This window comes from Notolepis coatsorum (genome assembly GCF_963971535.1).
Source record: "Notolepis coatsorum genome assembly, chromosome: 2".
Lineage (NCBI taxonomy): Eukaryota > Metazoa > Chordata > Actinopteri > Aulopiformes > Paralepididae > Notolepis > Notolepis coatsorum.
In genome coordinates this window covers 87,955,041-87,977,770 of record NC_140166.1, presented here as the reverse complement: position 1 = coordinate 87,977,770, position 22,730 = coordinate 87,955,041, and the positions used below count along the sequence as shown (strand labels likewise).

The 22,730-nt window shown below is 41.4% G+C and overlaps 1 protein-coding gene across 1 annotated transcript in view; it reads left to right on the top strand.

Annotated features, from left to right (window-relative positions):
• Positions 1–706: 706 nt before the first annotated feature.
• The window catches only part of cul4a (cullin 4A), a 57,624-nt gene continuing 35,600 nt past the window's right edge, over positions 707–22,730 (top strand). Inside the window, exons 1-8 of the mRNA XM_084307668.1 lie at positions 707–1,429; positions 6,551–6,666; positions 11,903–12,007; positions 14,825–14,893; positions 15,004–15,077; positions 15,174–15,336; positions 15,435–15,524; positions 17,685–17,767. Of these exons, the coding sequence (XP_084163794.1) occupies positions 1,285–1,429; positions 6,551–6,666; positions 11,903–12,007; positions 14,825–14,893; positions 15,004–15,077; positions 15,174–15,336; positions 15,435–15,524; positions 17,685–17,767 (845 nt within the window). The 5' untranslated portion in view covers positions 707–1,284. The remainder of the gene's footprint in view (positions 1,430–6,550; positions 6,667–11,902; positions 12,008–14,824; positions 14,894–15,003; positions 15,078–15,173; positions 15,337–15,434; positions 15,525–17,684; positions 17,768–22,730) is intronic.

The window sequence follows — 22,730 nt, the reverse complement described above, 5'->3', positions numbered from 1 at the left end:
GCAATCTGTTAAATACAGTTTTCATTTATCAATCGGTTGTTGGGCGAACTGAAGGCTTTCGGCACCAATGTGCGTTCACGCGCCACACAGTGACGTATTGACCTACGTGAGACTGCAATTCGAAACTGGCCCCTACAAATGTCCTAACCTAGTTGTACAGTAAATGACCAAGTAAGGCTTTGTCAACATTCCAATGTACAGTGTAAAATGTGTGTGTGTCCCCTACCCAACCCCCCCCCCCCCCCCCCCCACCTCCAATGTACAGCCCTCACCCAACCCACCCAACCCCACCCCACCAACCTCCTCCAATGTACAGTTTCTACGCCAAATGTATATACACTCCTTTTCTGGACACTTTTGTATCACAAACAGTACTGTATTTGCAAATCTGATATGTCATAAATGTATAGATGTAGCAGTACTGTCTATCTGTATGTCATGTATGTCATATATGTTATGATGAATTGAAAATGGGGGACCCTGGTGGAAACAAGTCGAAAGTCTTTCTCTGGTCTGCATCCCCTTAACAATTGTATGTATTGAGATGTACTGTACTGTACCCATTCTGCAATCTGTTAATAAACTTTTCAATCAATCAATCAATTGACCCTTCCTTCTTTTATAGTTTCCTTTCGATTCACCCAGGATGCACCTGTCCAACTGAACTGTCTGGAGAGAAAAGCCATTTTGTTGTGCTAGCAGCGAGCTAACGTTATGTGGCTAAAAGCCACACTGGATATGGGGTCTGTGATATTGTAATTATGTTTTTTTTATTTTAGCTATATTATCGCCCCAACAACACAACATTTGACTAGCTCATGATTATAAACATTTTTAGAATGGGAAAGGTAATACCAAAGGTCTCGTTTTAAGTGCTCTAGAAGAGAGTAATTACTAGTCAATGTTAGCTATCGTCGGGCTAACATTACCGCAAATATACTGAATATATACAGTTAACGTAACTAGCAACGTGAGCTAGCTAGCTGTTTAGCTAACGAGTTTGTGCGCTGTGTCTACCGTTGGCCAAGTTGTCCGGCTAGTTAGCTAACAGCGTTAACGTTGGCTATTCAGCGCGATAGTGGCCGCTTATTGATGTCCTGTTAGCTAGCTACCTTTAACAGCGCGTTCTATTTACGTTGACCGTTACTAAGAGACAGTTCCGAGAAAGTCCAAGTTGCAGCTGACTGTTATAACTTTAGCAACGTATTTGGGAACGTTTCGACATCATAACACAAAACATCAGCGGCCTTTTAATACAGATAACTATCCCAGCTAGCTGATCCCATGATGGCAGAAGATATACGACAGGAGAAGAAAAACAACTTCTCTGCTCTGACTGAGCACAACACCAACGGGGTGACCAGGACGTCTGCTTTGGCCTCCAGCAAAACTGGCGCTTCAAAGAAACTAGTGATCAAAAACTTCAAAGGTAAGTTGACATTAACCCAGTTGTGTTTCAGTTTTAAACCACTAATGTTACCCTGCTGTTTTATTTGTATACGTGACGTTAGCCAACGCTCGTTATTAACGTTATTTGTCTCACAGTTATCTTGTTAGCTAGGTGCTAGCACAATAAACTGTCCAATATTCGCCATTAATCATTATCATAAAGTTGTGATAACCTAGCCATTGTACTTACTGGTTACTTAGGTCACTAAATACAAAAGGGTTCTGGAACTATTTTCACGCCAATAATCTCTAAATTGGTATACATGGCTGTGGACTCATATTTTGACGATATTTCGATCTCCCAGATTTGTGTTCGTGGGATATGATTTTGTCCAGAGTTTCATAACCAACTAGGTCTGCAGACAACAGTGGAGAGACTAGTGAAATATACGATCAGAATAGTCATTGTTATACATTCTCTCGTTGGAATACATTTGTCAGTGGGGACCCCCTGGAACCCTGGGGGGTCCCTTTAGCTACAATCCAAAGTGATTGAATGTAATTCATTGAAACAAATACCAGAGATGCACTGCCACTGATACCACTTGTTTACTACCGATACCTATTTAGAATCCTGAACTTTAAGTATCGGTCGATACAGAGTACCAATCCATCGCTTTTACTGAACAGTATAGACTTGGACCATCCTTTTTGCGTCATTTTAAACATTTTCTTAAGATATAATACATTTGTCTCCATTAGAGAGAGCTAACATGACATGTGTCAAGAATGCATCAAGTCAAGTCGAGTGTTCCTTTATTAATCCCCTTGGGGAAATTCAAGATACCTTGCTTTGATTTATGTCACGTTAGACATGCTTCCTGGTATCGGATTTTAGTATCGGAGATAACTTTTTGCCTGGTATCGGACCGCTATCGCCTATCCACTACCAGTATCGGTATTGGTGCATCCCTACCAAATAGCTATCCTACAATGAATCTAGAAGAATGCATTGAGAGTGCAGACCTTTGCCAGTGCTTAACAATCAAACTTTTTGTTATTTCAGTGCATTAATTGCTTCAGCCACATTCATTAATATTTACTCTCATAGTCAACCAGGTAATCCCCAATCTTGAACAGAGAATGAATGAATGAATGAATGAAAACTTTATTTAACAGATTGCAGAATGGGTACAATACAGTACGGCTCAATACATACAATTGTTAAGGGGATGCAGACCTGAGAAAGACGTTTGTCTTGTTTCCATCAGGGTCCCCCATTTTCAATTCATATAGACATATATGACATACATGACATACAGATAGTCAGTACTGCTACATCTATACATTTATGACATACCAGATTTGCAAATACAGTACTGTTTGTGATACAGAAGGAGTCAAGAAAAGGGAGTATATACATTTGACGTAGAAACTGTACATTGGAGGTTGGGTGGGGGGGGGTTGGGTACATTGGGATATTGACAACCATACTGGGTAATTTACATTGGAGGTGGTTGGGGGGGGGGGGGGGGGGGGCGGGGGGCATACTGTATAAACAAGTAACACTGTACATTGAGGGGGGGGGGGGAGGAGACACTGTACAAACAAACACAATTGTACATTGAACTATTGACAAAACCATACTAGGTAAATGACTGTACATTGGAGGGGGTTGGAATGATTGGGTTAGGATATTTACAGGGGCCAGTGTTGAATTGCAGTCTCCCGTAGGTGTCCCTTGAGAGAGGTTTTGAAAGTGGGTAGTGATCCACATTCCTTTACAGCTTTGGTAGGGCGTTCCACATTGATGTGGCATAATTGCGAAACGTGTTTAGTCCCTTATTTGAGCCGAATCTGGGTTTGACATGATTTGTGGAGCTCCCTCTGGTGTTGTGATCGTGGTATTCACTGACCTTTGGGAAGTATTTTGACATGTACATGGGTACCTTGGTCGTGTAGTGTATCTTGTAGACCAGGCCCATTGCAAGTTGTTGTACTCTGTCGTCTACTCTAAGCCATCCTAGGTTGTCGAAGTGGGCAGGGGTGAGGTGGGTTCTAGGAGTAAGGTCAAGCAGTAGTCTGACCAGTTTGTTTTGAGATGTTTGTAATTTTGTTTTTAGCGCCTTTGAGGTGCTTTGGTACCATGAGGTGCAAGCATAGTCGTAGTACCCCTGAACAAGGCAGACACGCCCACTAGTATACACTCACTGGACCTGCACCTCCAGATCAGGAAATGTGATATAGATATTGGCCTTATCTTTCATGTCAGTGCATGCCTAGTAGTGCCACTGCCTACCAATAATTATTTGCGAATACAATTGAATTGACACAGGTCTGGCCTGGCGTACATTTGAATGTGTTTTAACAGTGCCTGTGCCAAATAATTTGCTTTGTAAAGGTTCTGTTGGTTCATTAAAATCTGATGAATGGTTTCCATACAATCAAACAGAGACTGATCTTGTTAAGTCACAGGACAGGAGAGCTTTGTTAAGTTGAATTGATAATGATGCATGATATTATTATATTGCTACCCGGCGATTGGGAGTTTTAAACACTGCCACATTCTTTAACCATGTGGTAATCCATTGCTACAATATACAAAAAAAAATACAATTGTGGTGCTTGAGTGTATTTCTATTTTATTTCACCCTGGTTTTTGTGAGCTGGGCTTTTTAACCCCTTAAGCCTGAGCGGTCCGGTACCTGTACGAAATTAATATCACGTCATAAATAGATCAATACAGTCCATATTAATTCATGTTGTGTTTCTTTTTCAAATGTAGCCAAGAGTAAAGACCCTAACCCTATCAAAATAGCAGTCAAAGTGTATATTTTCAGCACTATAATGTTTACCAATGATTTTAATTGTTATTAGTGAATTGTTATTAATTTATAAATATCTCTGCGCATCTCGTTCGGAAACCGGATGAATTGGACGCAAGGAAATAACGTGTCATGAAAATGTTGTAGTCCTAAGTGAGAGGAGACCCAGGTCTTTCGATGAACATAGACATTTCATAAAACTACACTACCCAGCTCACACCAGCCTTATTGCCATAAAATGGAACATAGTTTGTTTCTGTACCTTTCTGTTAGAGCTGCCGCGGTATTGATGTTTTCCTTACCGCACAAATTTGCAAAATATTTCCTACCGCCGCGGTTATTACCGCACGCACGCACAAAAAAAAAAAAAAAAAAAAGTTTGAATGCATTTTTTTTTTTAGTAGTAGTCTACTCTTTATAGCATATAGCCTGCCTCTAGTCTAAATGTCTATCTTTAGAGGATGACTTTGCAGCATGAATATTGTTTGGGATTCGGCAAGCACGCATTAGTTATTGAAAGTGAAACACGGATTCGAAGTTTCCCCTCTGGTCGTGCGCAGTTCAATCGGTGTCGCGGGCAGGGATGGTTACCCCCCCGACCCTTTCTTATTATTATTACTATAAAGTTACTACTTTATAATAAAGGCATTCGTTTTGTGGCATTAACATTATATAGTTATACGTTCAATAACATCAGCGTATTTACCGGACCATAGCAAGGCAAGCAATACTCTATTCATATCTCAGTTCCTTTCTTTGCTCAGAGCGTGCTGAGTTGTCCCATTCTGCGGTCTGTTAATAAAGTTGTCAATCAGACAAGTGTATAGAACGAAGGGCTTTTATTATAACATTCGTTGCAGACAGTAAAATCATTGTCTCGTTTAGTACTCCTGAGGAGCGATGGTAGTCCACTCCGGCGGAGAGTTAAAGCTAACGTTATTAGCCGTGTTGTGATGAGCTGACATTCAGGACGTAAAAAACGAATACGCGCTTGCCGATTGGTGGTAACACACTGCATGGCGCTACAACGTGTGACGCGTCTCTCTTCTGACCAATCAGTGGTCTGCAATGTTTCACGTGACTTTTCTGGTACCCAATAGGGTCGCTTGGAACCTCGATAGAGGAGTAGGGTATATCTGCAGAGCCGCAAGCCCAACGAGAGGAGGGTAATTTATTATTATTATTATAAAAAAACAGCGGTGACGCGGTATTCAGCCTACTCTGCGGTGGCCGTGATGTAACAGCGATACCGCGGTAATGCGGTAATCGCGGCAGCTCTACTTTCTGTCAACGCCTAGAAAAAATGTGTCTCAATCTGATGAAAAATGGCGGAGCTATGGACATTATAAAAAAGTAACTGTTAGGGGTGTACGCATTCGAACCGTACACCGTTCGATAAAACCTCCACGGTTCGGGGCATGTGTGTATTGTTCGGTTATAACGTTAGCCGCAAGCTAACCGTGGAGTCACTTCGCTGTGTTCCATTAGTGGGGAAGGGGGGGTATATTGACGAGGCTTGACAACAGAGGTTCAAAGATAACTTCACATTTATTGGCTGTTGGTTTATAGTATATCATCAGGGGCCAGGCTTCTCCTTCCAACGCAGTGTTACTGTTGACTATTTACTTCCTCGTGTGACGTCACTTCAAATACGGCTACCAGGACACTCGAATAGCAAAAGCGAGTCGAGTCGATTAGGTACCATGCATGCAGTACTGAAAAGCGGCATAAGAGAATACTAATAATGTTTCATGCAATTAAACAGTAAATATATATTTAGTACACATGATTTATTTATTTTAAATAACAGTGACTTTTCCTTTTTGATAAAGTCTAGTGCTGGTTGAGCATATTCATACTTTATGTTGATGGCCTTTGTCTATAATGTGGCCACAAAAATAGGAAAGGTTTAATTATTTAGTTTGTTTGCACTAAGTTAATACTTTGACACATGTTGCCTATATTTTTCAGTCAGTTTGGTCTTTGTGTGCCAAACATTATTAAAGGTAAATTTTTTTTCTATTATTGACTAAATTAGTATAGCCTACATGAAATTGCTCAGTAAACTACTGAAAAGGGCGTAGCATTTCTACACCCTTACCATCGTTGAGAATGCAAGGAGCAATGCAAATTTGCTCCTTGCGTGTTTCTTTTGTCAATTATTTCCAATTTCCAAAAAGCTCTGCTGACAAGTAAATACAAAATAAATGTGTATACCGGTATATATATATAACTCTAAATACATTTTTTTAAATCTATATAGCACCTTTTAATCATAAAAAACATGTTTGAGTGGAAGGGATCTTTAATGTTTTTTTTTATCTCTGATCTGACAGATAGGCCAAAGTTAGCAGATAACTACACAGAGGACACATGGCTGAAGCTACGAGATGCAGTGGGTGCCATCCAGAACAGCACCTCTATCAAATACAACCTGGAAGAGCTCTACCAGGTTTGGCTTTCCTTTGTTTGTTTGATGTTCTTGAGGTATACCTCAAACAGGGCTGTACAGTGCGACATATATGTGCTATGAAGAAATCAGTCTGTGCGATGAATGAATTTACTGCGTAGCACCCGTGCGATAGCCTGACAGCCTGTGTGTGTGAAATATTTTTTTTGCTTGAAGTGAATCGATGGGCCTGGGCCACGCTATTCTACTTGGTAGTTGTAGTCTATCATGCGATTAAATTAAATGTCTGCATAGAGTCCATACATCCAAAACCAAATCCCACAATTCCTAGCGAACAATCAAAATGAAACTCTGTTAAGATGAAAATGAATGTGGCCTATTGCATCGCCAAAGAAGAACTTCCTTTCAATAAGATTAAGCCACTAATTTTGCTCTGCAAGAAGAACGGAGCGGATATCAGTCCATCTTATGACAACCACGTCCAATGTGGACTGTGGAGAGATGATAGAGACCATAGCCGATGAAATTAACTCGGACCTGGCAGTGATGATTGACAGGGACACGGACACTTCTAACAAATAATGTGAAATGGTCTACGTTCTAATCATTATAATTTATAATCAGCTTGTTTGTTGGCTTTCCATTTATAATTTATTATTAATTTATTTATAAATGTAAAGCCAACGAACAAGCTGATTGGGCAACAGGAACTAGAGAACAGCCATGCATTAGGTGAGGATGTTTTTCAATACTTAAATACTGGCTACTTAAATTTCCCTCCGGGGACCAATAAAGTATCTATCTATCTTCACCCAGGCGTTGCGCGATGTTTACTCCAGAATCTTTTATCTCCAGTTATTTTGTTTCTTTCTTTCTCCCGCACGGCCCCGTACGTCAGAGTTAGGTTGTTGCAAACAGTGGATCTTTTGGGCATGGTGTACCCAGGCGTTGCACGATGTTTACTCCAGAATCTTTTATCTCCAGTTATGTTGTTTCTTTCTTTCTCCCGCACGGCCCCGTACGTCAGAGTTAGGTTGTTGCAAACAGTGGATCTTTTGGGCATGGTGTACCCAGGCGTTGCACGATGTTTACTCCAGAATCTTTTATCTCCAGTTATTTTGTTTCTTTCTTTCTCCCGCACGGTGTAAATGGGCATGCATGGTGCTTGAGCACTGCTGTGTTGTGTGTAACCCGCTCTACGCTCCCCGGTCGCGTCGCGTGTGCACCAAACGTTCCACCCAAAAAACGGATTTTTTTTGCGAACGTTCGAACCCATTAATTAAAATCCGAATGCCAGCGTAACGAACAAACGTTCGGGCTCAGCCTTACTATCGATCTATCTATCTATCGATCTATCTATCTATCTATCTATCTATCTATCTATCTATCTATCTATCTATCTATCTATCTATCTATCTCTATCTATCTATCTATCTATCTATCTATCTATCTATCTATCTATCTATCTATCTTATCTATCTTATCTATCTATCTATCTATCTATCTATCTATCTATCTAATAATGAGACAATATGCAAATAAGGTGATACTAATAATTGTCACGGTTCCCCGTATATGAAAGCGGCTTGCAACTTACTGCTGGTAAAATCACTGTATATTTCTCGTTTTGCATAGTATTACATTCCTCTTCTATAAACAAAGTCCCACCATAAGAGCTATGGCCTCATACGGGTCCATTAAACCTTTTTGATTAGCGTCTTTCCTTCGAGCTAAGTTGAACTGAAAATGTCACTGTCAAAAGCGCAAACCTAAACCCGGTTGCGGCGCAACACGGTTTTCAAAATAAAGGTCACATATACACATATCTTTAGCTCTAGGCCTCTATCAATTCTTATAATAAAAGTCCTGGATATACATAAAACATTAATTGGCATAGATCTCTATAAACCGCCCAACACATTGATCACTTTAGGCACATACTGAAACCAGTAAATATGAAGCAGGTAATTACCCATCAAAATAATAAACTTTTCATGGGGTTATTTACAATAATAATAATTAATTTTATTTATAAAGCACTTTTCATTGTGAAACAAAGGTATGCAGAGTTCCTTGTACTTCTGATTAATGCAATTGTGTGTGTGTGTGAGATGAATGATCTCATTCAAGGAGTACTACAAGCGCACACACACGGGTTGTTTTTGTTCTATTAGTGATTTACACACTTTCTCAATAAAAAAAAAAAAATTGTATGACTAATTTAAACTAATTCGCACAGCTAATTTGTAACATATTGATGTCTTGTATACAGTTGTTATGTCCCTGCAGTTTACCATTATGGGCAAATAAAGAGAAAATGTTTGTCTGAAAACATTTTTTTTATCCACTTTTTCTCCCATTTTTCTATATTTTCTCCCATCCCAATTTCGTATCATCCAATTCAACCCTCCCCTGTCACGGACGCTGTTTCTTGCCTCCCACAAGCCGGCTGCAATGTGGACTAAGTCATACATAGCACAAGTCCCCTCCGGTACTTGAGGTAACAGCAGTCGCATCTTTTCACCTGCGCAGCTCGATCTCTCAGTGGCGAGGAGTAACGCGTGGGAGGCTCACGCTGCCCCCGACACTTCCTGATTCTACTGCGCAGGCGCACCAACCGACCTGTAGGAGTCGCTGTCCACAACGCCCGATCCCCACCCTTCAGTTTCCCACACGGCCAATGTGTATTACTGTGGACGACCAGCTAAACTGAAAGCAAATGTGGAGCGCTGGGCTCGAACTGACGAGCCCAGCGTCTCCAGCATTTCGTGGCGAGTGCCTTGCCCACTACACCACGTAGCCGCCCCCCTGAAAACATTTCTTTTAAGGTTTGGATTCTGTGTGCCCTGTATGCAAGATTCATGTCCTTTGCCACTTGCCAGTCACATACCTATTTAAGTGATGAACAGCACTACGGCGTGTGGTTGTTTTTAGAGATTTTAGATATGTTTTATACTCGTGCTACAAGATTTTGGCCTGAGCTACAAAACTATCAACCTCTGTAGCATCAGTGCTATGTGCAAAAAAAGTTAATGTACAGCCCTGCCTCAAATGCTGATCTTGTAGTGTAGTGGAAGTCTGCTGGGAGGTTCGGCAACATGATGTTGAGAAAAATCTACACAAAACTCTTCACCTATTTTCAAAACCGCTATGGCACAGCAACTACCGGTAGTCTGTGTAGTAACTGGTAGTTACTACTGCAGTATATTTCTTTGTAATTTAGACAGATAACTCAGTTATAGTTATACAATTACAGTTTTGTCATTTCAGAGTTCGAAGAACAGTCTGATTTCAGTATTAAGATACTTAATAAAATCGTATATTTTGACCCCAGTATCATTAGATTATCTTTCTTGACATTGTCATTTTGGGGTCATTGGACTAATTTTTTTTTTTAGATTTAATAATTTCCATTAACACATTGAGTGCCACGGACGCGTTTCTTTTTTATTATTGGCGATTTGAATTCATATTTCGAGCCTCAGGTTAGTGCTGCAGAGTCTCTCTGAGCTCAATTGGGAAGATACCGCCCCCTATCGTCTCTCCCTGTGGTACTACACCCCATTACTTTACACTGCTGAAGGGGGGGTGGCCAGTTTGCTCATTTTACTTTTCCCTTAAGCCAACTGAAGGATCGATTGTGCTCACCGGCCCGGAAAATGCGTGGATTATGTATTTACAGTACCCAACACTGTAATCAATAAGCGTGATCGATATTTGGAATGGCGATCAGGAATTGGAATATCTTTTTGGATAACATCTGATCTCGGGTAAGGAATTTATTTTAACAGTCTTAGGATAATCAGAGCTGTTTTCACAGAGATATAAGCGTTTGCCCTATGCGTGTGTGTGTGTGGCTGTGATCGCTGATGAGGAAATGAGAGAATCGATTTTTCAGCCCGCCTCTATAGCGTGCATAAGTACACATATACTATCGATAATCTAGCGTTTATTTGAAAACGATTCATAAATAGGCAGAAAAATTACAATCTATCTAGGTCGTCCTCGGACGGGCCCTCCATCGGTGCTTCCAGTCATCCCGATCCTCCATGCATCTGGCTAGCTCGCCGGTGCATTCTGTTCTCGCATCTCTCCTGAGTACGTCCACGTAGGTTAATGTGGGATCCTCGTGATCGATGCCCGTGTGTTGGTTCCCACAGCACAAGTTTGCTGGTTGGCAGCTCATGGTGTCTCTGGCAGTGACCTGCCAGCCTCATTCTCCTGACTGTATGCTAGAATATTCCAGTAAACGTCTTTTATCACGGAATCTATATATTTTCCTGAAAAACGAGGGCTTTTAAAAAAATGCTATAAAAAAAAAATCGTTTCGACAATGTTGACTGCAAACAAGTCATTGGTAAGCGACAGGCAGATTAGACACATAGCCATAATTTAAGACAGAGATTCTGCGTTCACAACGCTATCATTGAAGTGGGTCCTGGCATTTAACCATGTTTCCCATGTTAATGGCCGGGCACTGAAAGTGTTAAGAGAGAGTTAATGTGTAAAAATTGCAGCAAATCAAGTCTCATTTGATTTCTGGCATGTTCTATTCTTGGTATCTGATTTTACTATCAGGCAAATTGTTGATACTAGGGCTGCAACTAATGACTATTTTGGTAGTCGACTAATCTGTCTAATTTTTTTCGATTAGTCGACTAATCAAAAAACAATTATATTAAAAAATAAAATAAATAAATAATTTTTTTTTTCTTTTTTTCTTTTCACTACCTATCTTTGTGAAAGTGGCTTCTCGGCTCTGGTCCAGCTGAAGACAGAGCAGAGGAACAGATTGGACATTGAGCATGACCTCAGAGTTGCTTTGAGACTCTTGTCAGGACCAAACAACATCCCCAGTTATCCCATTAGTTCCCCCAAACTTACTGTTGGTCTGTTATGTTAAGCTAAGAAGTCTTCAGCTGGCTGGACCAGAGCTGAGAAGCCACTTTCACAAAGATAGGTAGTGAAAAAAAAAAAAAAAAAGGATTATAATATATATTTTTTAATGACTAATCGACGCAAAAATATCTCGTCGACGATTTTTCATAATCGACATCGTCGATTATGTCGACTAATCGTTGCAGCCCTAGTTGATACCAATATTATATTTTAACCTGGTATTTCACCAATATCTGATATCCCTGCATCCCTGGTTTAAATTAATCTTAATGAGAACAGAAATCATTATTAATTGTTGATTGTTATTCCTGGTCTCGGCTCAACAGATTAAATGGCCTATCTGTTCTATTCTTGTCTTCTTTATGTTTTTAACACACAGGCGGTGGAGAACCTGTGTTCATACAAAGTCTCCCCCACGCTGTACAAGCAGCTGCGGCAGGTGTGTGAGGATCACGTCCAGGCTCAGATCCACCAGTTCAGAGAATATCCTCTTGCACCAAATTGTTTGTTGAATGTTTTTATTTTAATTCAAAATATTGTCTTTGAGTGTGGTAGCGAAAGAGAGGTCATATTGTTTTTCACATTTTGAAATGTGACTTGTGTGACATTGTCTAAGTAGATCAGTCAGGCCCAAGCAAGGCACACCAAAAGTTGAACCAGAATCTCAAGACACACCAAAAGTAGGTTGGGTGGGTGGCGCAGCGGACATTGCGCTCGTCACCAACGCAAGAGACACCGGGTTCGACTCCGGCTGTCGGCGTTGCCTCCGGCTTGTGCCAGTCGTCATACTAACTCAATTGGCAGAGTTAGCGGGTGGAAGTCAATGGGTGGTAATCTGGACAGCGACTCCTACAGGTCGGTTGGGGACGCCTGCAAAGCAGAGACAGGAAATGGTGGGGGTAGTGTGAGCCTCTCGCACGTTACACCTCGCCAATGAGAGTCCGCGCTGGCAGGTGAAAAGATGTGACAGGCTGCCTCCTCGTGTATCGGAGGGGACACGTGATGCAAGGCTTCTATCCTCCCTACAACCGGCCAGTGGGGGGCATATGCAAGCAACGTTCAAGACGGGAGGGGAGAATTGGCACACCAAAAGTTTAACCAGAATCTCAAGGGCACACCAAAAGTCAAACCAGAATCTCAAGGCACACCAAAAGTCAAACCAGAATCTCAAGGCACACCAAAAGTTGAACCAGAATCTCAAGGCACACCAAAAGTCGAACAGAATCTCAAGGCACACCAACATTTTTACCAGAATCTCAAGGCACACCAAAAGTCGAACCATAATCTCAAGGCATGCCAAAAGTCGAACCAGAATCTCAAGGCACATTAAAAGTCCAACCAGAATCTCAAGGCACATCAAAAGTCCAACCAGGATCTCGAGACACATCAAAAGTTGAACCAGAATATCAAGGCACATCAAATGTTGAACTAGAATCTCGAGGCACACCAGTTTATACTCACGGTTAGCTAACGTTATCTGTGGCAGGGACACTTAGTTTTCAAGAGCCTCTTCAACTTACTTGGCACCACCGTTGGCATCAGTCGTCATTAGTGAAGTTGGATAATGCTAGCATAACTTTTCCCTCAGCTGACGCACTCTGGTTGAGGGCTGTTTGACATCTCTAGACAGTCCAGACGCAAGATAATGCTCATACCGTCTGTTGACCGCTTTTGTTCTTTTCCTCTTGATGTGGAATGCCTTTCGTTTTGTTTACTGGTAGGGATGCCTCTGTGAAAGAAAGCTGTCCCTTCTGGCATCACAAAATAGACAGTCGTTCTGAAGATTTTGCCAGCAGCTCGTTATGCGAGTCCTGACATTTGATTGATGTGCAGCTAAATAATTATTCGCTCTCGTGTTACCAAAATTGACACAGGAATGCCAAAGGTGGACACGGGGCAGATTTAGAACTAGTTATGTATAAGTGAGTGCTGAGACAACCATTTATGTTTAATTGAAATATCTCTCATATAGAAATCCTATTTTATCAAATCTTCCACAGCACACTTCATCTTTCTTCATGGCACAGCGGTTGCGAAAGACTGACCTAGTCTATAATAAGCACAGTGGGAGAGCCACTAGTTGTAGAGTTGGATATTGGTGGTGTTTTGCCATCTCTCTCACAAGGGGGCGCTGTGACTCAGATGTATAAATAGGGTGAGAACTGTTTTTGACAGGTCATGACTGCTCTATAATGGTGCCTTAGCAGTCATGTTATATATTTTCAGCTCATCTTACATTTCCCTGAGAAGTAATACTTTATTATATTATGCAGGCTATATTGCATATTGTATTTGCCAATTAGTTAGCTTGTACAATACATACTTATTTGTCATAAATCACTTACTGTATTACCTTTATTATAACATGTTAAATTAATTTCCCTTTTACTTTAGTAGAGCTTCTAAGGCACTAATACCATAGGGATGTTTATTCTCTCTTGCTATGTAATAATAATACACTTTATTTGTATAACACCTTTCATACAAGAATTAAGCGTCACAGCAGTCAAATAAACACAAAATGAGCATAAAATAGATGGAATATAAGTACTGCAAGTACGTCTCAAATGTCTTTTGTATGCATGCACCAACACAGAACTACAGGTGGTGGAACCCTAATAACTCCAAATAAGCCTCTATAACTGAATTTCGGTGTTGCTCACGACTTGACACCTGCTACTATACACAAGCAACCTTAAAAGGTCACAGTGTGTCCTTGGTCAAAGAACAAAATGGGAAGACATTGGTGAATGTTAGAATTTAATTCATGTACAACTTTTACTAAAACACCAGATTATAGCTCATATCCAGAAGTCATAGAATGCCATTGTTTTACAAAAACTGTAAAACTGTCACAGAGCCGTACGTATTGTAATTCTATCACTGTGACGAACACGAGCATCATAGTTTTGTTACTTCATGAAGTCATTCCAGGAAAAAGACAACACTCGCGTTCATTGCAGTGAGGTATTATACTGACCAAAACAAAAAGTACGGCTCTGTGACTTGCCTGAATGTTTTAGTTTATTTTGGGAAAACAATGGAGTTCTATGACTTCTGGATACGAGCTATAATCTGGTGTCTGCTGGACGTACCATACTTGTAAGTAGGAGAAATGCATTGTTGGTTTTGGTCTTTTCGTAGGCTATGTTGACGATGAGAAAGTAAAAAGATGAAAGTACACTGGCCTTATCCTCTAACGAACACGTTCCACAGAGGAAGTTGTATAAACTTGCTGAAAAGAGACCTAATATGTTCCATTTTTAAAGTCAGAGGGTTTTTCCTTAACCTGGAGCTCACAGAGTCCCTGGACAGTCTGTCCTTTCTCAAGAGGATCAACCGCTGCTGGCAGGACCACTGCAGGCAGACTGTAAGGCTTGTTTGTTGGTCGTTCATACAATCCTGCTTCATTATTATTTTTGTTGTTGTTAAGAGGGTTGAATTGAACGTTTGAATGTTCGGACTGTATTTCTCCTTCAGATCATGATCCGGAGTATCTTTCTATTTCTGGATCGGACCTATGTGCTACAGAATTCACTACTTCCCTCCATCTGGTAGGATCCTTGTTCAATCCCCTAATTTGTGTGAGGTGTATGTTGAATTTACATTTTCTATGATCTTGGAATTATCTGTGTGTGTGTGTGTTGCAGGGACACAGGATTGGAGCTATTCCGTACCCACATCGTGAGCGATGGCATTGTTCAGAAGCGCACAGTGGACGGCATTCTGGAGCAGATCGAACAAGAACGCAATGGAGAGACCATAGACCGCAGCCTGCTCAGAAGCCTACTGAGCATGCTTTCAGATCTGCAGGTGGCCGGATTATGCGTTCCATCGAAAAAGCTTCAGATTTGTGGAACGCAGAGCGTCGTTTTGACTCCTTTTCTCGTCTTCTGCCCTGTGTTCCACAGGTTTATAAGGAGTCGTTTGAGGAGAGATTTCTGGTAGAAACCAACCGTCTGTATGCAGCAGAGGGACAGCGGCTGATGCAGGAGAGAGATGTAAGTGACACCTGTCAGTGGCATCTTGTCAATCGCAGCTGTACTGGGGGACAAAGAGTTCTGACTAGCAGTACCAGTAGCCTGGCAACACACTGAGACACTGCGCTTGCGATACAGAAGATGCAGTCTAACTTTGTAGTTATTCAATCAGCTAGATGACTATAGTTAGTTTGCAAGGCAAACTCACAAGCTTTCTAATCATTCCATTCTTCATATGTTAAAGGACCACCTATGATAAACGTATGAGAAATTATTTATAATAAAACACAAGATATGGGCGTCTGATTGGCGCAGTGGGCAAGGCGCTCGCCTCTAACGCAGGAGACGCTGGGTTCGAGCCCAGCTCTCGGCGTTGCTACCGGCTGGCCGGTCGTTCATACTAACACAATTGGCAGTGTTAGAGGGTGGGGAAGCCGGTCGGTGGGGATTTGACGTTGTGGACAGCGACTCCTACAGGTCGGTTTGGTGACGCTGGTGCGACGGAAGCAGGAAGTGACGGGGGCAGCGTGAGCCTCCCACGCGTTACTCCTCGCCACTGAGAGCTCGAGCTGCTGCGGCGAAAAGATGCGACAGGCTGCCTCCTCGTGTACCGGAGGGGACACGTGATGCAAGGCTTCTGTCCTCACTACAACCGACCTGTGGGAGGCATAGTCTAGCAACGTTCAAGACAGGGGAGGGAAGAATTTGATACGCAAAATTGGGATGGGAGAAAAATAGAAAATGGGGAGAAAAAGTGGATCAAAAAATTTAATAAAACACAAGTTATTAGGGTGTTGCCCACATAATGTTTCATGGTTAATTTGGGTGTAAAGCGACTATATAAGTACCATTTATTATAAGTACCAATATTATTTTTATGCAGGACCTTTTTAAACCTAAACCCTGTTGATGTAGAGCTGTCCCCTCATAGTTAATTAGTGGATGGATGGGTCAGTTTGGTCTTAGTCGACCAAGACTAAGATTTGTCAATGAAATCAACTAATTGATTCGTCGACAAATCCTATGAATATTAGTCGACCTTAAGAATTTCCTCAGTCGGGGCACTCTAGTACCACACCATGTATCGCGCTGCGTCGCGAAGCGGCCGTCCCGAGTTCGCTTCCCACTCCCGGTGACTCCCATTTGTCGCATGTCTTCCCCGACTCTTCTCCCGTTCATCCTCTCCTCATCTGTCGGTCATGTCTGACCATGAAAAGCAATAAATGCTCAAATAAATCTTAAAAAAAATAAAAATGTCCTCAGTCGAGGACAGCCCTAAATTGATGGCTTTTTCTTTATTATTATCATTGCAATGTCAGAGATGGGCTTATTCTCCAGGAAACAACGCATTCAGCATGAAAAATTATAGAATAGATGAAGAGCTAGTGGCCCTAATCCATACGGATGCAGTAGGTTGTTTCTGATATTCTTGTGTATTCATGTACATGCTCTTGTCTGTGTTCAGGTGTGTATTATCCTGGATTATGGACAAGTGGTTTATAGAGATGCTGCTACTTCCACTCTTAAACCTTTGGATTCTGTCTATCATTCTGCTCTTAGATTTATCACTGACATATTTATGATTATGCACCACTGCAACTTATACGAGAAAGTGGGTTGGTCCTCTCTGGCAAATAGGCAAAATAAACATTGGTATCTATTTATCTTTGAGGCCATTACTGGAAAGTTACTTCCTTATCTTACATCATTACTGGATTGGACCCGCTCAAAAGACTGCCTTACACTAGAGGTTCCCTGCATGCAGACCGGACTTGGAAAGTCAGCCTTTCGTTACAATGTCCCTGATGCTTGGAATGATCTTCAGCTCAGGCTTTATATTAATGCACCTATATCCTCTGGTAGATTTAGATGAATGTACCTATATCCTCTGTAGATGTAGATGAATGCATCTATATCCCCTGGTAGATTTAGATGAATGCACCTATATCCTCTGGTAGATTTTGAAATGTGACTGATCTTCTGCAACAGTTTGTTATTATTTTTAGTCTCCCCCCCCCCCCCCCCCCATTATCCTGCACTGTCTTAATATTTGTATTATGTCTTACGTTTACCATGTAAACTGATTATTTGATTAGATTATATCAATGTTTATTATTAACTTGTTGAATAATCGGTATGTCTCAAACGACATTGGAAATGAGGAAATGTTCTTGTGTTCAGGTGCCTGAGTATCTGCATCACGTGGCTCGTCGGCTGGAGGAGGAGAATGACCGTGTGATCAGCTACCTCGACCAGAGCACCCAGTAAGACTCCATGTCAGCCAGCCTCTTTTAGGCCCTTTAGGCCCGACCTAATCTCCAACTGGCCGGCGCGTTCACACCAGGATTAATTGGTTCGGAACGTGAAAAATCGCTGCTCAGCTGGAACCGAATTTTTTTTGGTTTTTCCTTTGCAAACCGTGACATCATCAGTGGCCGTGTCATATTCTAGGCTGTCAGGACAAGCGAAAACTGCGAAAAGCAGAGGTTCGGCATTGCACTCAATCGATCCATACAACAGAAAGTGATTTGCGACTGATCTCAATGAGATTAGATTCCAATGTATTGTTATTTTACAGTACAAGTACAATACACCATCCAACCAGAGTGGATAAATGCTTCAGAAATAAATATATTAGTGAGCCTGTATACGTTCGAAAAGATTCGTTCCAGCAAAGTAGGCTTCTATTATTCTAATTACTTGTTTTATTGTAATTGTTAGACTAGAAGTCTTTATTTGTCATGCAGATTAACACACACCGCGAGATGGGCGACCCACAGGAACACACACACACATGCACTGAGTCGCTGATGAAATGTCTCTCTGCACTTTTCCCATCCCGTTGTCCTTCCCCCCCCCCCCATGGGCAGCCGGGAGCAGATAGGGCGTCAACGTGAGCCGCGCCCCGGGGACCAATCCAAGTGCTCCTGTCCGTCTTCGTCAAGGACGCCACAGCGTTAGCGATCTGTTGTGCATGTTTTTCCATTGGGTTTATCTTATCGGGGGGAAACCCTTGCGAGCACGGGGAGAACATGCAAACTCCACACAGAAAGGCCTGGGAGATACCCCACCTCAGTACCTGGCATCATGGAAACCTGGTCCTTCTTGCTGTGAGGCGACAGTGTTAACCACTACACCACCGTGCCGCTGTATTATTGGGTATCATAGTAAGTCCTACTGTAGAACATGACATATTAGCATGACATCTCATTTATTAATGCCAATACTGGACGACAATTGGCTCTTGACGAGTGTAAACTATGGATTAGTCGGTCGCAGTCAACATAGGACCATTTAACTCAACTCATTAGTGCGGCTGCCTATGGTCCCAGGTTCAAATCTCTCCGGTTACACAACTTAAATTTTGTCTTTAATTCATTTATGCATTTATTTATTTCTGGAGCATTTATTTATCCACTCTGGTTGGATGGTGTATTGTACTTGTGCTGTATAATGACAATACATTTTAATCTAATCTAATTTTGGGATCGCTACCTGTTGAGTGGATCAGCATGGTGCAATGCCGAACCTTTGAAGCTGTTTTATATACGGCACATTTTGCCACTGTGGTGTTCATATGGTTGTGTTTACCTCCGCCTGAGTAACTCCCCCTGTTGATGACGCAGGATGGTGGAATGTTGGTTCTGCTTAAATAGGTGTAAACACGGCCTGGTTCACCAGAAAGCACCAAGGTTCAGAGGCTGCTGTGAGCCAGAGCTTGAACCGGAGCCCTGCCGGTGTGAAAGCCAGAGCGCCCTTTGTGCTCAGGGCCGGGCCTTATAGAAGAGCGATGGGGGGTCTTTGTTTCATTTTCTTTCCACAGATTAGAGTGATAATGTGAACTTCAGAAGAATCTAACTGAGCACCCGTAACATAACCTGGTGTATTTAGAACACCCAACACCGCCTGTAGAAGACATGTGGAGTAGGGGTGGTGTATTTAGAATACCCAACACAACCTGTAGAAGGACAGTAGGGGTGGTGTATTTAGAACGCCCAACACAGCCTATAGGCCATGTGGGGTAGGGGTGGTGTATTTAGAACACCCAACACATTTTCTTTTTATATTGATACAAACAATGGAGAAAATTCTAGGCTTTCACAATAGGCTAGCAATACTGAGCTTAAGTCATGGGAACATAGGCCTTCAACCTACCCTAGTTTGAAGTTGTTGAGGGACACGAGGCCTCAGAGGAAGCCAGCGTTTACTTTTATTAAAATGTTCCAACTTCTAATTATATTCTATTGTGCTTCTGTGTTAATTTAGTTTATAATCATTTTTATTTTATTCCACATTTGTATTTTCTATTGTACCCTAATTGTCTGTCTGACAATGCTGTTCCAAAAACAACCAAATCAAATTCCTTGTATGTGAAAACGATTAGGCAATAAAGACCTTTCTGATTCTGACTTGGAACTGGGCCACTTTGGTCCATTCTGTTGCCAGAGCTTGAAAACGGCAATAAGAAGGCTGCCATTCACTGTCGGTACATTATTGTCACGTCAATTCTTATGGTCATTTCTCATTTTGTCACAGTTCTGCCCATCTCTGCTCACGCGGACCTTCCATCGCCTCACAAACGGAGATCTAGTGCTTGACTATAGATTGTAGACATTCCGTTTGTCTCCTCCCCCCCCCGTTTCAAAAGCTCTTATACTTCAAATGTTACCACTACCGTGTCCACTAACGTAGACACCCACAACAACACTCCTCCTTAATCCAACTGCTGTGTGTAGGTGGAGAGATGCTTCCACTTCAGCAATATTAAACACCAAATGTCACTCAACATTAAACACCAGATTTCACTCGATATTATGTCGGCTCATTTTAATGTTGGTAATGGTGGAGTAAGACAGGGTGGGATTTTGTCTCCCTTCCTGTTCAATGTATATGATCTCTCCACAAAACTTAAAGGAACACGCCAACATTTTAGGAAATTAGCTTGCCGTCTCTTCTCCAGAGAGAGACAAGAACATAGACACCAGTTTCCTCTCTGTGCGTTCAGTAGAAAGCTATCTGGCTGCATGTTAGCCTAGCTTAGCACAATGAATGGAGGCGGACAGGTCCGGTTAGCCTTCGGGAGAGGTGTTAGTTGGACAATGCCTAGCTTTCTACTGAACGCACAGAGAGGAAACTGGTATCTATCTTCTTGTCTCTCTCTCTGGAGAAGACGATAAGGTAATTTCCCAAAATGTAGGCGTGTTCCTTTAAAGCAGTGTTTCTCAAGTGGGGGGCGCGCCCCCCAGGGGGGGCGCAGAGGCATGACGGGGGGCCTTGAGATTTATTTAAAAAAAAATATATATATTTTTTTTTGGATTCCAGAAAATTATCACTAAAGTGCTATCTGTTGCAGCTGCACTGTTCTCCATGAAAATACCATTTCTCAAAATCTGAAAATCATTATTTAATAAAACAAGAAAAGGATCACCAAGTTACTCTGGATAAAAAAAAACCTTTACAGACAACATTGAGACAAAGCTTCCTGACACATCTCCATCCAAACTCTTGGAAGAACTCTTTGAAATCTCATCTGATACCACCTAGAGAGCTAGTTTCAGAGTGTGGTGCTGAGTACCAAGTATCTCATCTCATGGCCCACCAAGTATCTCATGATGCAGCAGTTAAGGTGTTGATACCATTCAGCACCACATACAGTATCTGTGTGAAGCTGGCTTTTCATCCATGACAGCTCTGAAAACAAAATATAGGGCCAATTTGAAAGGTCACGATATTGGTGTTATTTCAATAAATTTAAACATGGCTCATTTCATGACTATTTTGTTGGGGGGGGGGGGGGCAAAATATTTTGGTCCGCTGATGCTGATGATTTAGTCATACTGTCCCCCTATAGTGCTGGTTTACAGCAATTGCTTAAAGTCTGCTCTGTATGCTATACAACATGATATCAAATTCAACCCTAACGAGTGTAGTTATGATTGTGAAAATTAAGGAGGACCAGAAGCAAAAGTTCCCCTCGTTGTTTGACTACGCTCTAGATGTGGTGAAGAGTGTGTGATATTTTGGTCACAATATCACTCATGACATGTGTGATGATGTTGATGTGTAGCGCCAGTGCTGCAAACTGTATGCACAGGCCAATATGCTGCCACGAAAATGTTATGTGTACTAGGGCTGCACGATTAATCGGAAAATAATCCTGATCTCGATTCATAGACTTATGCAATCTCATTTCTATATTACGATGATTTTCTTTTTAATTTTGTTTTTACTTAACTTTTTTAAATGACGATTCTGACTTGAGTTATTTGAGACTTTTAAGTGTAAGTCAAGCACTTTCATATATGTTATGTTTAAGTCAAGCACTTTGATATGTTATGTTGTCTGTTTAACACTTTCAGCGCCAGCCGTTTTAGCCATCCTTGTACTTATTGCGCCACCGCTGTAAGAGATAGGGATTTTCACTGTGCGTCGCGGTGTTTGCAGGGTTATATCTATATTATAGCTATGGAGACAATACTATGGCTCATTTGACATTAACTATCCCTCGGTCAAGTCATGTGAAAAAGAATGAATCTTTTCATGTATACGTTCGCGTGTTCTACCGTGGTTTCAAGTTTCTTTATTAGTTGTCATAGAAATACAGGATACTTTCATATGAGAGAATGCTTCTTTCCGTTTTGCTCATGAGAGTGTGCTATATAAAAGGATAAGTATAAAAAGTATAATATAAGTATAGAATAGAAAGTCATGTACGTAAACAAGTGTAAACAAAACAAATGTTCAATATACATACAATATATAGTGCACAGTGCACTATGTGCAATATACAGAGAAGGGTAGCTGAGTTCCCTTACAGTACAATACAGTTAGGGGTGGGAATCACCAGATGCCTCACGATACGCTACTATCGCGATACTTGAGTCACGATACGATAGTATTGCGATACTAAATATATTGCGATGTGCTGTGTATTGCGATATTAATATTGCGATATATTGCGATTTACCTTTTTTCAACTGCAAAGGAAAACTTTGTCAACATGTTTTATCTAATCAAATAAAGTTCAGTCTGTTCATCTCACTTCAATCATTTTTATTGCAGAACATGGTATTTTCTCAAGCAGACAGATGTAAACACTGTAATCTGTGTTGCATGTACCTGACAAACTGAACTGTTTGTATTACAGTCATATTCCAACTTAACTGAATGCACATGTGTGTGTGTGTGGACTACTGTACTATTACAGGTATTGAAATGAACAATGCA